This window comes from Salmo trutta, chromosome 21, assembly GCF_901001165.1.
Source record: "Salmo trutta chromosome 21, fSalTru1.1, whole genome shotgun sequence".
Classification (NCBI taxonomy): domain Eukaryota; kingdom Metazoa; phylum Chordata; class Actinopteri; order Salmoniformes; family Salmonidae; genus Salmo; species Salmo trutta.
Genome location: NC_042977.1, coordinates 24182777 through 24200262, shown reverse-complemented (window position 1 = coordinate 24200262; position 17486 = coordinate 24182777). Strand labels below are relative to the sequence as shown.

Below are 17486 nucleotides of genomic sequence, written 5' to 3'. Positions count from 1 at the left end.
CCCATCTTCCCATTATCCCCTGTGTATTTATACCTGTGTTCTCTGTTTGTCTGTTGCCAGTTCGTCTTGTCAGGTCTTACCAGCGTTCTTTCCCGCCTTCCTGTTGCTCTAGTTCTGTTTCCTAGTTTTTCCCGGTTCTGACCATTCAGCCTGCCCTGAGCCTGCCTGCCATCCTGTACCTGCCTGACTCTGACCTGATTATGAACCTCTGCCTGCCCTGACCCCGAGCCTGCCCGCTGTCCTGTACCTGTCTGACTCTGACCTGATCACAAACCTCTGCCTGCCCTCAACCTGGCCTTGCCTGCCCTGTGTTTCTAATAAATCTTCTGAGAACTGTACTATCCGCCTCCCGTGTCTGCATCTGGGTCATATCCCGAATCATGATAATATCAGCTCATGAAACATGGGTCCAACACTTTACATGTTGCATTTATATTTTTGTTCAGTGTATATACCACAAGATTTTTCATGCAGGATTTCTGTAGGACTTTTTTGTAAGTGAGGAGAGTAATTTGTCCTGAAAAAAGAATGCATACCTCAATGCTAATTTCATGATGACATACCATATCAACATAACATGACGAAACCTGTGGTAATGCTAATTTCTACGGATGTACCTGTACATGTACAGTACAACATCCTATTGAATTGCAGCAAAATTATATTTACTATCATTATTCACAGGTAAATGTCTGATAACAAGCTTCATATTTTGGATCTTAAGAAAATAGCATCAATTTTTAGAAAGACTCCTTGGCACTAAAATGCAGAATTGTATCTTCGAATTTAACTGTAAGTGCTGAATTTATTTTCACAAACACTTCATTTGTATTTCTTATATTTACTGTGGATATGATCGATACCATATGATAAGACAGCTTCTGACTGCATTGAAAGCAGAGTGTATGAGGTAGCAAACTCTGGATAGGGAAAATGTTGCTAGGAGACCTGACATCACCTATTTATTCGACAATCAGGCAGTTGCCACGTGCGTCCCTGCTCAGTATAAAGCCAACGGGATTTCGTCCTTGAGTAGAAGCAGTTTAGGAGGCAGCTTTTGCAATGAGGTTGGAAACACCACTGTGAGTGTGAGCTCAACAGAAGTCTACTCTACAGTCAGACTCATTCTAAACATAGACAGATCTAGGGACTCCTAAGAACACACCTGAGCCTTTATGACTCCCCAATGTTATCTGGACAGATATAATACTTTTCAGTAGTTAAAAGGGATTTATTATACACAAGTTATCACCACAAGGCTACATTTGAAGATCTTCGACTTCTTTTCACACATCAAGATGTTCCCTCCAGACGTGTGGAATTCTACAGTCCTGATGTGGTTCAATGCGTCTGAGCTGAATGCTTCTCTGGAGAATCCGGAGGAGGGGGAGCACCCATTCCTGACGGACGCCTGGCTGGTGCCTCTCTTCTTCGCTCTCATCATGCTGGTGGGGCTCATCGGGAACTCTCTGGTAATCTATGTAATCTCCAAACACAGGCAGATGAGGACTGCCACCAACTTCTACATAGGTAAGCGAGACCAAATGATTTCCCTCACAGATACAAAGGTTTTTCCATTTATAATACCCTGAACATCATTATTCTTGTGGATTGTCATGAAACTTGTTCTTTGTGTGTTACTGTCATAGTCAATGTTATGTCAAGTATGTTGCCCAGAGAAATAGTTTATTTCCACTGTAAACTAGGACTAATGATGCCTGTATAATCATTCAGCCTTAATGACTGTATTTGTCTTTTTATGTTAATGGCTGTAAATTAATATTGTCGATAGTAACCTTATCCATAGTTTGGTGAATGTACCTATACAGTACTGTATACATACAGACTAAATATTAAATATAGGGATCATGTGTCTATACTAAATAATGGATCTTGTTTGACATTGGAAATGCATGTGTGGAGTGGAGACGTGATACATCAATGGAGCTCATGGAGAGATATGATGAATTAACCATGAATGTGGACAGCATTATTATCTCTGTGCTTATAAATAACAATGATGGCATCAACATGCATGTTTGTGTGAGTGCACGTGATGTGCGCATATGTCTGTGTGTGTGTTTGTGCGTGTGTGTTTGACATGACTGATAAATATCTCCATGGGTGGCAACGCTCTAGCCCAGCAGGTCCTGTCCACCTGCAGTGATAAGACTACTCCATGGCAGTGAAACAATATTGCTCATCATTTCAGAAAGAAATACTGCAGTACGCCCCGACCCATGTGTATTTAGCTTTCTGATTTTTGTGAAATAAATTGTCTCTTTGATGCCAATGCCAAAATACTTGGTGGCATGCCTTTGACTCTTTAACACAACAAGGTATTTATTCAAATTAATAGCTTTATGACTCAAATGTTCAAATGGTTATTTTATGTTGCAAAAGTGTGTTAATCAGTAAGATATTAATGAGTTCCCTCCTAACTGAGCTTATTTCTACAGCTAACTTGGCTGCCACAGACATCATCTTCCTGGTGTGTTGTGTCCCGTTTACAGCCACTCTCTACCCGCTCCCTGGGTGGGTATTTGGGGACTTCATGTGCAAATTTGTTGCCTTTCTACAACAGGTAAATCATTTCAATAAAACACATTGCCTCTGGTCACAAACTTCTATCCGTTTTTAATATAAGATAACAAATAGCCAAAATATATTTGCTGTGCATGCAATGATGGAATTTCTCACCATAATGTCATTTGGGTAGCATTACCCTCGACTGGACCCCTGAGGTACTTGTCCTATTAGTCTGAATAATTCATTTTTTTTGTCTGGTGCCAGGCTGTACTCAATTAAATTACATAACTGCAATATTGAACTTGCAGTGCAATTTCATTTACCCGGTAGAGGTTCATGCTCATTTTTCAACATAGTATTTTTAAATGCAATTTGAAATCCAATATATGTTTTTTATTGTTTTATAAATAAATTCAAAATGCACTGCTTATCTGAGAATCTTTCTATGCTCCTACTCCATTTGGAGACAGATTGGTTAAAGGGGAATTATCCAAACCACAAGCTAGAACTAACACATTTTAATTTCACTGGTAGAATCAGGAAGTTTCAACCTGTGTATTTGTCTGCTCATAGTAAACCACGAAATCATAGTAAACCGCCCGCTAAGGTGGATGGGGCGTGCCGACAAACAAAAAATGATGGCATTGTGTGCTGACGAACAACACACAGCAATCTCAGAACTTCCGTAGACCTGTTTTTCACTTACGTTTGTCATTACGCCTGTGGGGTGTCCTGTGCTAATTACAAACGAGCGAAAATGAGTTATTTTTCACCGTGCTACCTACCAGAGATTTCCCCTGATGGTGTCAGTGGCTTGCGGCTATCGAGAATGATGGCGTGCATTACGGTGACCAAGGATTATCAGAGGGGTTTTCAGGCTGAACTGTTGGGGAATCTATTTCGACGACAGCTGAGAAGTGATGTGATACCATCGATTTTTTTATTAGATTTTTTTTTATTTCCTGCACAACAAAATGGAAGATTCTCGATAAGATGTAACCTAATATGAACTAGCCTTGCTGGACTAGCTAAATAGCTAGCTGACGTTACAGTGCTGTATACTATAGAACTCTGGAAGCCATCAGCTAAATCATAACGTTAGCTATCTTTTTTAGTATGCACACTGTCAATCAATTTCGCCTATGCCATGGTAGTCACTGCTAGACTGGTAACATTTACATTTACGTCATTTAGCAGACGCTCTTATCCAGGGAGGGGGGGGGGTTAGAAGGATTACTTTATCCAATCCCAGGTATTCCTTAAAGAGGTGGGGTTTCAGGTGTCTCCGGAAGGTGGCGATTGACTCCGCTGTCCTGGCGTCATGAGGGAGCTTGTTCCACCATAACTACCAAGGGCAGAATAAATATGTTTGTTCTATCTTTGACCAACGTAAACTACATCATTTTAGCAAATAAGATTAGCGCAATCTGGTAGCTATCTATTCCCCCTTTCCTGGAAAACACTCCTTTTAGTAAGAATAGAATTGTCGACATAGCTAAATCACTCTGTGTTGGTAACGTTAGCAGTGTTGACTGTGTATAATCGTCTATGGTTGGTTCTCATCCAGTCTCAGCTGGATATACATTTTGCTGACAAACTTAATGAAGCTAGTTAGCAGACAATATTGAAATGTCCATGTTAGGTATAGGAAAGTAGCCAGTCAAATAGAGATCAGTACAATTAGTGGGGTGGTTAAATTGTGTATTGTTGTGCATTTTGTTGTAGGTGGTACTGATCAGCTTCCAACCCCAACTCTGCAGGTGAAGGCAAGTTGGCAAAAATATTTACAAGCTGACGACTAAGAGAGCTCAATTTAAAGTACACATGGTATTAACATGAATTGGGTAGTTTTTGTTTGGTTTGTGTTATGGGGTTACAGGTGGTTAAAGGTAGCCGGAGGACCACAGAGTACCTTCCAGACCATGCAATCAATAATAATTTATAATTTTTACCTTTTCAGTTATGAACAAATTCTTATTTACAATGACGGCCAACTGGAGAACAGTTAACTGCCTTGTTCAATGGCAGAACAAATTAATTTTACTAGAGGTTGACCGATAAATTTATTGGAGGTCCAAAAAAAAGCAGATACCAATTAATCGGACGATTTATAATTTAAAAAAAAAAGGTATTTGTGATAATGACAATTACAACAATACTGAATGAACACTTATTTTAACTTAATAAAATCAATTTAGCCTCAAATAAATTATGAAACATGTTCAATTTGGTTTAAATAATGCAAAAACTAAGTGTTTGAGAAGAAAGTAAAAGTGCAATATGTGCCATGTAAAAAAGCTAATATTTAAGTTCCTTGCTCAGAACATTAGAACATATGAAAGCTGGTGGTCCCTTTTAACATGAGTCTTCAATATTCTCAGGTAAAAAGTTTTAGGTTGTAGTTATTATTGGAATTATAGGACTATTTCTCTCTCTGCGATTTGTATTTCATATACCTTTGACTATTGGATGTCCTTATAGGCACTAGTATTGCCAGTATAACAGTATAGCTTCCGTCCCTCTCCTCGCTCCTACCTGGGCTCGAACCAGGAACACATCGACAACAGCCACCCTCGAAGCAGCGTTACCCATGCAGAGCAAGGGGAACAACTACTCCAAGTCTCAGAGTGAGTGACGTTTGAAACGCTGTTAGCGCGCACCCCGCTAACTAGCTAGCCATTTCACATCGGTTACACCAGCCTAATCCCGGGAGTTGATAGGCTTGAAGTCATAAACAGCTCAATGCTTGAAGCACAGCGAAGAGCTGCTGGCAAACGCACGAAAGTGCTGTTTGAATGAATGCTTACGAGCTTGCTGGTGCCTACCATCGCTCAGTCAGACTGCTCTATCAAATCATAGACTTAATTGTAACATAATAACACAGAAATACGAGCCTTTGGTCATTAAAATGGTTGAATCCGGAAACTATCATTTCGAAAACAAAACGTTTATTCTTTCAGTGAAATATGGAACCATTCCATATTTTATCTAACGGATGGCATCCCTAAGTCTAAATATTCCTGTTACATTGCACAACCTTCAATGGTATGTCATAATTAATTACGGCCTTTGTAAGGAATAAATGGACTTCACACAGTTCGCAATGAGCCAGGCGGCCCAAACTGCTGCATATACCCTGACTGCTTGCACGGAACGCAAGAGAAGTGACACAATTTCCCTAGTTATAAGAAATTCATGTTAGCAGGCAATATTAACTAAATATGCAGGTTTAAAAATATATACTAGTGTATTGATTTTAAAGAAAGGCATTGATGTTTATGGTTAGGTACATTGGTGCAACGACAGTGCTTTTTTCGCAAATGCGCTTGTTAAATCATCACCCGTTTGTCGAAGTAGGCTGTGATTCAATGAGAAATTAACAGGCACCGCATCGATTATATGCAACGCAGGACACGCTAGATAAACTAGTAATATCATCAACCATGTGTAGTTAACTAGTGATTATGTTAAGATTGATAGTTTTTTATAAGATAAGTTTAATGCTAGCTAGCAACTTACCTTGGCTTCTTGATGCCCTCGCGTAACAGGTAGTCAGCCTGCCACGCAGGCTCCTCGTGGAGTGCAATGTAAGGCAGGTGGTTAGAGCATTGGACTAGTAACCGGAAGGTTGCAAAAACGAATCCCCGAGCTGACAAGGTAAAAATCTGTCGTTCTGCCCCTGAACAAGGCAGTTAACCCACCGTTCCTAGGCCATCATTGAAAATAAGAATGTGTTCTTAACTGACTTGCTTAGTTAAATAAAGGTGTATAAAAAAAAACATTTAATCGGCAAATCGGTGTCCAAAAATACCGATTACCGATTGTTATGAAAACTTGAAATCGGCCCTAATTAATCGGCCATTCCGATTAATCGGTCGACCTCTAATTTTTACCTTGTCAGCTCAGGGATTCGATCTAGCAACCTTTCGGTTCCTGGCCCCAAGCTCTAACCACTAGGCTACCAACCCCTTTTTAACCTTTTCTTTTTGTAAAACTCAGGTTATCTGGAGTTATTCTACAGTGCCCTACTGAAGTATACCTCTAAAGTGTTGTCATTTTGAGTACACAAGCATGAGGGAGCAGACACACCTTAAGGTTATGGAGCACAGCAAGATTTTGGGACAGAAACCAGCAAGGGACACTGAAAGGTATAAACACTACAACAGTAATAACACAACCACTTCATTCTTCTCTCAGCAGATTCTCAAAACACAGTACACAGACATGTCTACAAAAAGCCCCAGCAAAGGGCTACTATTGACCAGAATGATCTGTCAATGGGCTGAGGGAGGTTTACAGACAGTACTTTGAGATGAGGAAGGGGCTTTTGGTTTTGCAGGGGGTGATTAGACCATCGTTTCCTAAACTCGGTCCTGGGGACCCCAAGGGGTGCATGTTTTGGTTGTTGCACTACACAAGTGATTCAAATAATGAAATCTTCATCAAGCTTTGGTTACTTTAATCAGCCGTGTCATGCTAGGGCAAAAATCTAAGCGTACACTCCTTGGGGTCCCCAGGACTGAGTTTGGAAATGCTGGCTTAGAAAGTAAATGTATTGTTGTGTATCAGCGATTGAGGTGCCATTTCTCCTCAAACTCCCTGTGTAAGAATTGCCCTCCTAAGACTTTTCACACATTCTTTAGCCCCCCAGCCCATTCACTTGGTTGACTGATCTTTCCTCTCAAAAGCAGCTCCCAATGTTCCCTCATTGGCCCTAAACAATACGCTAGCCGGTCCCATTTGGTTGACACCTTTACCAAACAAAGGCATGTTACCCTAGGTCCCTTCCAAAAATTAAAAATGCTAACATCACAACCATGTCTTGACAGGATACTTGCAGTACCAGCAAATATTCTGCAAGAGGACCAAACATGTGTTTAAGAAGCCCTCCACCACTTTCGGCAGAGTCTTATCCATCTGACCGTTCACCGCAGACAGGAGAAGACCATTCGCCATAAGCACAAAGAGTCTCAGCTTCCCCAGCCCACCATGTTGAACACCACTGCCAGTGTACCGAAGCCAGATAAAGGACTATGGCTGTGTTTACACAGGTAGCCCAATTCTGATATTTTTTTCACAAATTGGTCTTTTGACCAATCAGATCACTTCTGAAAAGGCCAATTAATGGGAAAAATATCAGAATTGGTCTGCCTGTGTAAATGCAGTTTGTGTGGCGCAGCATAAGACCATGTGGAACCACTATAAAATAAATATGGATATTTTATATTAGTCTTCTAAATTTGTCTGCCTTTATGGATTCACAGAATATACACTGCTCAAAAAAATAAAGGGAACACTAAAATAACACATCCTAGATCTGAATGAATGAAATAATCTTATTAAATACTTTTTTCTTTACATAGTTGAATGTGCTGACAACAAAATCACACAAAAATAATCAACGGAAATCCAATTTATCAACCCATGGAGGTCTGGATTTGGAGTCACACTCAAAATTAAAGTGGAAAACCACACTACAGGCTGATCCAACTTTGATTTAATGTCCTTAAAACAAGTCAAAATGAGGCTCAATAGTGTGTGTGGCCTCCACGTGCCTGTATGACCTCCCTACAATGCCTGGGCATGCTCCTGATGAGGTGGCGGATGGTCTCCTGAGGGATCTCCTCCCAGATCTGGACTAAAGCATCCACCAACTCCTGGACAGTCTGTGGTGCAACGTGGCGTTGGTGGATGGAGCGAGACATGATGTCCCAGATGTGCTCAATTGGATTCAGGTCTGGGGAACGGGCGGGCCAGTCCATAGCATCAATGCCTTCCTCTTGCAGGAACTGCTGACACACTCCAGCCACATGAGGTCTAGCATTGTCTTGCATTAGGAGGAACCCAGGGCCAACCGCACCAGCATATGGTCTCACAAGGGGTCTGAGGATCTCATCTCGGTACCTAATGGCAGTCAGGCTACCTCTGGCGAGCACATGGAGGGCTGTGCGGCCCCCCAAAGAAATGCCACCCCACACCATGACTGACCCACCGCCAAACCGGTCATGCTGGAGGATGTTGCAGGCAGCAGAACGTTCTCCACGGCGTCTCCAGACTGTCATGTCTGTCACGTGCTCAGTGTGAACCTGCTTTCATCTGTGAAGAGCACAGGGCACCAGTGGCGAATTTGCCAATCTTGGTGTTCTCTGGCAAATGCCAAACGTCCTGCACGGTGTTGGGCTGTAAGCACAACCCCCACCTGTGGACGTCGGGCCCTCATACCACCCTCATGGAGTCTGTTTCTGACCGTTTGAGCAGACACATGCACATTTGTGGCCTGCTGGAGGTCATCGTGCAGGGCTCTGGCAGTGCTCCTCCTGCTCCTCCTTGCACAAAGGCGGAGGTTGTGGTCCTGCTGCTGGGTTGTTGCCCTCCTACGGCCTCCTCCATGTCTCCTGATGTACTGGCCTGTCTCCTGGTAGCGCCTCCATGCTCTGGACACTACGCTGACAGACACAGCAAACCTTCTTGCCACAGCTTGCATTGATGTGCCATCCTGGATGAGCTGCACTACCTGAGCCACTTGTGTGGGTTGTAGACTCCGTCTCATGCTACCACTAGAGTGAAAGCACCGCCAGCATTCAAAAGTGACCAAAACATCAGCCAGGAAGCATAGGAACTGAGAAGTGGTCTGTGGTCCCCACCTGCAGAACCACTCCTTTATTGGGGGTGTCTTGCTAATTGCCTATAATTTCCATCTGTTGTCTATTCCATTTGCACAACAGCATGTGAAATTTATTGTCAATCAGTGTTGCTTCCTAAGTGGACAGTTTGATTTCACAGAAGTGTGATTGACTTGGAGTTACATTGTGTTGTTTAAGTGTTCCCTTTAATTTTTTTGAGCAGTATATTTATATAAGCTGTACAGGGCTCTGTAGCATAAAACAGATGCTTGGCATCCAGATATGTCAAAATCTAAAATACAGGGTAGTGTACACTATTTAACGCTACTGGGTATTCAACAACAATGTTATATGGTAAATGTAACATCCATTTTTTTATTAACAGTGTAGCACAGTTCAGTGCAGGAGTGGCTTCGGGACAAGTCTCTAAATGTCCTTGGGTGGCCCAGCCAGAGCCCGGACTTGAACCCAATCAAACATCTCTGTAGAGACCTGAAAATAGCTGTGCAGCAACGCTACCCATCCAACCTGACAGTGCTTAAGAGGATCTGCAGAGAAGAATGGGGGAAAAACTCCCCAAAATGCAAGTGTGCCATGCTTGTACCATCATACCCAAGAAGACCCAGTGCTGTAATTGCTGCCAAAGGTGCTTCAACAAAGTACTGAGTACTTTGTATGGTTGAATGTCACCATGTAGCTGATATAAACTATCAAAATAAAGTCGCATACTCCATGTGTAATCTCCCAGCAATGTAAGTGTTATATTTGTGTTATTTTTTTGTAAATTAGCAAAACATTTAAGGGGGGGGAAAAACAATTGAATTCATTTTAGCATAAGGCTGTAACAAAATTTGGAAAAAGTCAAGGGGTCTGAATACTTTGCAGAGGCACTGTAGATATGGCTACCGGTAGTCATTTACCAAACTTAGCTAGCTACCTAGCTAAGTTAGCAAGCATAAAAATAATTGGATTTCCCCCACCACTGTAACACAATTGTATGTTAGCCAGCAACACACAATGTGCGTTTCAGTAGATAAACTAAAGTTAGCCAGTGGGCTAACTTCATTAATTAGGCACCATATTGGTGATCTGCCCTCTTGGTTCTGGCATCAGCTGTAGCTGAGCTTCTAACGTTAGCAAAGTCCAACTCTTTGTCTCAAATCCTTTTCGCTATATTCCGGTTGAAACATGTATGGTTGAATGTCACCATGTAGCTGATATAAACTATAAAAATAAAGTCACATACTCCATGTGTAATCTCCCAGCAATTTAATGGGTATTAACCAACGTTTCGGCTTCAGGGTGACCCTGGGTGACCCTGAAGAAGGCACAGTGATGCCGAAATGTTGGTTAATACCCATTAAATTGCTGCGAGATTACACATGGAGTGTGCAACTTTCTTTATTTTGATAGTTTATAGTTTATTCGCTGTTAGTCAGCACCTCCACACAAACTATTATTCTGGGTGTGCGTAAGCTCATGTTTTTTTTAAATCTACCATGTAGCTGATGGTAGTCCTTTAGAGTTGTAGTCCTTTAGAGACTGGAGTTGTAGTCCTTTAGAGACTGGAAAAAATGTATTGTATATTTAGCAATGAATTGCTAAAAGATGTCCACTAGCTCTATCAAACAAGGACAACCATATCTACACGCACAAATGTATAGTGCGATCAGTATAACAGAGCCTTCGCGAAATGGCACAAAGCAGGTCTACGTTTATTCAATACACCAGAAGCCGTCATAGGGTGTATCATTCAGTGTGCATAGCCCAGATCTGCCTTTCTCCTGGGAAATTGTGTGAAACACATCTCACTGTCCTAGAAATGCCTCGGTCATGATGAAAACAAGCCCAGATTCCCCCAGGGTGAAATTCCCCTTTAAGACTGGTTGGTTATGAATCTTGACTTGATTTGGGCAAGTGAATGATGAATCACTGTCTATATAAAGAATGGAGACAAACAGTCCATCAGACTTCTTTCGGTTAACCACAGCTTCAAGCAGGTTTGCATGATTAAAACTAATCTGTCGGCTTGTCAAATGACTAAAGTTCCGAGCATAGATGGACAGAGACACCTATCCTAGCATCCAATCTCAGCTGTCAGTGTAGAGTGTTTAATTATCACCACAGTACAGAGTAATGATATTTTCTAGACACAGAAGTCTGTCAAAAACACAGTACAAATGTGCAAGGTGCAAAAATGCAATGATGACCAGTCAGAGCTCTCTCTTCACCACATGAACCGTCATCAGCCACCAGGGGGTATCTGTGAGCTTTGTCAATCCCAAACATCTCATTAAACCAGTACTTTCACTGAATGACCTTGGCTTTACAAGTCAGCTAGCCACAGGATGTTAACAACACATTTCATTGTGTTGAACTGACTATATTGAACCAGGGACATTCCATTGGAAATATATTTGAAATGTCTCAATTTAAGGAGTGTGAAACATAATGTGTCTGTGGGTGCCTTGAAAGGTGCAAATACATTTATTATTATGTGACGGTTTGAAAATCATGACTTATGCTCAACAAAACTTCTACATAGACTCTCTATCAAATCTTATTTGTCACATGCGCTGAATACAACAGGTGTAGGTAGACCTTACCGTAAAATGCTTACTTACAAGCCCTTAACCAACAATGCAGTTCAAGAAGTAGAGTTAAAAAACGATTTACTACATAAACTAAAGTAAGGAAATTACACAACAATAACGAGGCTATGTACAGGGGGTCAATGTGCAGGTGTACAGGTTAGTCGAGGTAATTTGTAAAGTGACTATGCATAGATAATAAACAGCGAGTAGCAGCAGTGTAAAAACAAAGAGGGAGGTCAAAGTAAATAGTCCGGGTGGCCATTTGATTAATTGTTCAGCAGTCTTATGGCTTGGGGGTAGAAGCTGTTAAGGAGCCATTTGGTCCTAGACACACCAGTACCGCTTGCTGTGTGGTAGCAGAGAGAACAGGCTATGACCATTTTTTGGGCCTTCCTCTGACACCGCCTAGTATATAGGTCCTGGATGTCAGGAAGCTTCACCCCAGTGATGTACTGGGCATGACGGTCAGATGCCAAGCAGTTGCCATACCAGTGTACCGGTGTGAAATGGCTAGCTAGTTAGCGGGGTGCACACTAATAGCATTTCAATCGGTGAGGTCACTCGCTTTGAGACCTTGAAGTAGTTGTTTCCCTTGCTCTGCAAGGGCTGCGGCTTTTGTGGAGCGATAGTTAATGATGCTTCGTGGGAGGCAGTTGTTGATGTGTGCAGAGGGTCCCTGGTTTGAGCCCAGGTAGGGGCGAGGAGAGGGGCGGGAGCAAAACTGTTACACCAGGGCAGTGATGCAACCAGTCAGGATGTTCTCAATTTGTACAGCTGTAGAACTTTTTGAGGATCTGGAGACCCATGCCAAATCTTTTCAGTCTCCTGAGTCCTTTGTTTAGCATTTTCTTAGTCATCAAAAGGACCGGCTCTCTCTATGATGTATATTTTTGCCAGTCTAATCGATAATTTACTCCCCTACAAATGCTAATATCCCTGCTACTGTGCACCCACATAAAAAAATTACTATAGTATACTACGGTATAAATACACTGAACAAAAATATAAACACAATATGAAACAATTTCTAAAATGAGAGTTACAGTTCATATAAAGAAATCAGTAAATTTAAATAAATTCATTAGGCCCTAATCTATGGATTTCACATGACTGGGAATACAGATATGCATCTGTTGGTCACAGATACCCTAAAAAAAAGGTTGGGGCATGGATCAGAAAACCAGTCAGTATCTGATGTGACCACCATTTGCCTCATGCAGTGTGACACATCTCATAGAGTTGATTAGGCTGTTAATTGTGGCCTGTGGAATGTTGTCCTACTCTTCTTCAATGGCTGTGTGAAGTTGCTGGACATTGGGGGGAACTGTAACACGCTGTTGTACACGTCAATCCAGAGCATCCCAAACATGCTCAATGGGTGACATGTCTGGTGAGTATGCAGGCCATGGGAAAACTGGGACATTTTCAGCTTCCAGGAATTGTGTACAGATTCAGCATTATCATGCTGAAACATGAGGTGATGGTGGCGGATGAATGGCACAACAATGGGCCTCAGGATTTCGTCATGGAATCTCTGCATTCAAATTGACATTGATAAACTGCAATTGTGTTTGTTGTCCGTAGTTTATGCCTTCCCATACCATAACCCCACCGCCATCATGGGGCACTCTGTTCACAACATTGACATCAGCAAACCACTCGCCCACACATCTGCCATCTGCTCGGTACAGTTGAAATCGGGATTCATCTGTGAAGAACATCTTGCCAGTTGCCATCGAAGATAAACATTTGCCCACTGAAGTTGGTTACGACACCAAACTGCAGTCAGGTCAAGACCCTATTGAGGACAACTATCCCTCAGATTAGCTTCCCTGAGACGGTGTCTGACAGTTTGTACAGAAATTCTTTGGTTGTGCAAACCCACAGTTTCATCAACTGTCCGGGTGGCTGGTCTCAAGCTGGATGTGGAGGTCCTGGGCTGGCGTGGTTACACCTGGTCTGCGATTGTGAGGCCTGTTGGACATACTGCCAAATTCGTTAAAATGACATTGGAGGTTGCTTATGGTAGAGAAATTAACGTTCAATTCTCTGGCAACAGCTCTGGTGGATATTCCTGCAGTCAGCACACTCACTCAAAACTTGAGGCATCTGTGACATTGTGTTGTGACAAAACTACACATTTTAGAGTGGCCTTTTATTGTCCCCAGCACAAGGTGCACCTGTGTAATGGTCATGCTGTTCAATCAGCTTCTGTATATGCCACACCTGTCAGGTGTATGGATTATCTTGGCAAAATATAAATGCTCACTGACAGGGATGTAAACATTTGTGCACAACATTTTTGAGAAATAATATTTTAGTGCATAACATTTCTGGGACCTTTTATTTCAGCTCATGAAACATGGGACCAACACTTTACATGTTGTGTTTATATTTTTGTTCAGTCTAATATAATATTCACTGAAGTGTTTTTGCAGTGAATACTGTAATATTTACTGTAGTACACTAGTCTTTACAGTTAACTATAGTATAAATGCAGTAGTAAAATAACTAGTATATACTATGGTAATTCATGTAATGTTTTTGCGGATTGTATTATACTGTTGTATTTACTGTAGTGTTTTTGCGGACTGTAGTATACATTAGTATTTACTGTAGTGATTTTAGATATTACTGATGTATTTCCTACAGAGTTTTTGTTTTATTATCTTTGACATGCAATTGGAGGCGTTCTCCTTGAGGAATCCTACTGGAGAAATGTTCCATAACCTGTAGGTAGGGAGGTAAGACTAGGGTCTGAACAGATAGTTCAGAGCTTTTGCTCTTTTCTATAATCTGTAGGGAACACTAGATATGGTCTATATTTGGCATGTAGGTTTCTCACTTATGGGTGGCACAAATTGGGGTAGGGGAATGGTGCAGTGTATATGCAAATAAAATACTTTTTTGTGGGCGCTGTGTAAGTGGGAGGATGAATTAATGCAAACGTTGTTGAAACCATTTTAATATCAGTTTGAATTCTTTGCTGTTTTGTGTTAATATGTTGATTGTTAATTTATTATATTTTTAATTTTTCAACCCACATGCAGTGGTTCTCTTTGTTCAGGAGGCTAATGCATTCTGTCTCTACATTATGACAAGAGTAGGGCACTTATCTTCGGATCAAAGATGAACACCGGAACAGGCCCCCTTTTGCTCTTCAATGAAAGACAAGGGCGCTAGATAGATCAAGTACTGTAGTTACACTGAACTATGTCACAACTCCCACTCTGAGTGATGTGTAACAACAATACATTGTTTAGAACCTGCTTATCCATTAACACAGATTGTCACCGACCCTCGAAGGCATCATGCAACCATTCAAGTTTTTTTAAGGGGGAACTGATGTCCAAATTCAAAATTATTTGATTAATTCTGTGTGAAAGAAACTAGATCGTTTGTACTTTTATCCTATACATTCATAAAATAATGTGAATGACACTTGTGGTAACCGAGGAGGATGAGTTAATAATGATTTGAGATACATTTTCATTACTTCCCAGTGTGAGGACAGGCAGATGTAAAATTCTTAATCTTGTTTCACCTGCAAACAGCCAAGATTATTTTGTTACTTTCTTTTCTCAGGTGACTGTTCAAGCCACCTGCATTACACTCACTGCTATGAGTGGGGACCGCTGCTATGTCACAGTCTACCCCCTGAAGTCCTTACGCCATCGCACTACACGAGTCGCCATGATAGTCAGCATCTGCATATGGATCGGTAAGGCAGGTGCTACCCTAACTGAACTTATAGCAAACCATGGATTTTTGGTTCAAAACATTGTGAACACTAACATTTTCTACAAAATTCAACTAATGAAATGTTGTTTTTTAAAGGTTCCTTCATTCTATCCACCCCGATTTTCATGTACCAGAGGATTGAGGAGGGCTACTGGTATGGACCGAGACACTACTGCATGGAGAGGTTTCCCTCTAAGACCCAGGAGAGGGCTTTCATCCTGTACCAGTTCATAGCTGCCTACCTGCTACCTGTCATCACCATCTCCTTCTGCTACACACTCATGCTGAAGAGGGTGGGCCAGCCGTCAGTGGAACCAGTAGACAATAATTACCAGGTATGGAAAGAACCTTACTTTGGGTGTTCCTTTATGACAGTTTAGAACTTTAATAGGTGCACTCCTTTGTCAAGGTTACACAATGAAAGCATGAATTCATATTTGGATCCCTTCCAATTTGCAGGTATTCTACAGTATGTTAATATAGACCCTTAGCCTGTGGCCATGATTTGACCTACATACAGTTTAGGTAATTTCTAAGCCCATCACAGTAGTAGTGAGGTAACTTCAATATTTCTACTACAGGTCCACCTGTTGTCTGAGAGGACCATCACACTGAGGAGTAAGATCTCCAAGATGGTGGTGGTGATTGTCCTCCTATTCACCATCTGCTGGGGGCCTATACAGCTCTTTGCCCTGTTCCAGTCCTTCTACCCCAACTACAGGGTCAACTATGCCACCTATAAGATTAAGACCTGGGCTAACTGCATGTCCTACGCTAACTCCTCCATCAACCCAATCGTTTACGGCTTCATGGGAGCCAGTTTCCGCAAGTCTTTCAAGAAGACTTTCCCCTTCCTGTTCAAACACAAAGTTAGAGACAGCAGTGTCATGTCGCGCATGGCTAACGCAGAAATCAAGTTAGTTGCAGCAGAGGAAGGCAACAACGATGGGAAATGAAATGAGCCATGGTCAGAGTGAGCTTCCGGGGGACAGAGCTGCTGGAGATTCAGTTCACTGTGCACACAACCAAACATACACATGATCGACTGCTGTGAATGCACACTGCTCAACATAGCCTTCTCATGTCAAACCAGGAAGTCTGAAAAGACAGACTGAATGGAGCTAGTAGGCTGAGTGGGCGGGGAGCTCACCTTGAATGACTGTTCTTTGAAAAAGTCTAGCAACATGGATGCAGTGACATTATGTCAAGCATATTTGCTAATACACAAAACAACTCAAACATCATTGAAATTGCATGCAGCTTCCAAGCCTGTCATACATCACATCATGGTGTCACTCCTGCTCCCTCCCTCCAGTGCTCGATGTCACCGGTCTACTAACCACCGGTCCTGGCAACCCACATTGCGCACGCCTGATCCCCATTATTACACACACCTGCACATCATTTGCTCCTTGATTACTCCCCCTTATTTAGCCCTCACTTGTCATCAGTCATTAGGTGGGATTGTGCTCTCGCACATTCATACGTGGCTGATATTTTGTTCTTGTTTATCATTTCATTATTAAACTCACCTTCTGCACCTGCTTCCTGACTCCCGCTGTATATGTTACACATGGTTTCACAAATTATTTGTTTATCCAACTGTTTGGTTATTGTAACAGCATCAATATAGACAAAATGTTGGCTGTATAATTTAACAAGCTAGCCCAAATTGAATTGTCAGCACTGTTTATCAAGCTAGCTAACTAGTTCATCTTGGACATTTTCAGTTGAAACTGTACAGGGTGAGGTCTGGGTAACTTTCATTAATTAATTAATATATATATATATATGTCTGTGCAAATGTTTTGGGCAGGTGTGAAAAAAAAAATCTGTAAAGTAAGAATGCTTTCAAAAATAGACATGTTAATAGATTATATTTATCAATTAACAAAATGCAAAGTAAGTGAACAGAAGAAAAATCTACATCAAATCAATATTTGGTGTGACCACCCTTTGCCTTCAAAACAGCATCAATTATTCTTGGTACACTTGCACA

General features: G+C 41.6%; 1 protein-coding gene and 1 long non-coding RNA gene across 2 annotated transcripts; both read left to right on the top strand.

Annotated features, from left to right (window-relative positions):
• Positions 1-1298: 1298 nt before the first annotated feature.
• kiss1ra (KISS1 receptor a) lies at positions 1299-17032 on the top strand. The gene is made up of 5 exons (XM_029704839.1): positions 1299-1530; positions 2460-2584; positions 15332-15467; positions 15584-15822; positions 16069-17032. The coding sequence occupies exons 1-5, from the start codon at positions 1299-1301 to the stop codon at positions 16441-16443; spliced, it is 1107 nt and encodes a 368-aa protein (XP_029560699.1). The 3' UTR covers positions 16444-17032.
• On the top strand, positions 6454-7768 carry LOC115157005 (uncharacterized). Its single transcript, XR_003868372.1, has 2 exons — positions 6454-6677; positions 7359-7768. It is a non-coding gene; the product is annotated as an uncharacterized LOC115157005 (long non-coding RNA).
• Positions 17033-17486: the final 454 nt, after the last annotated feature.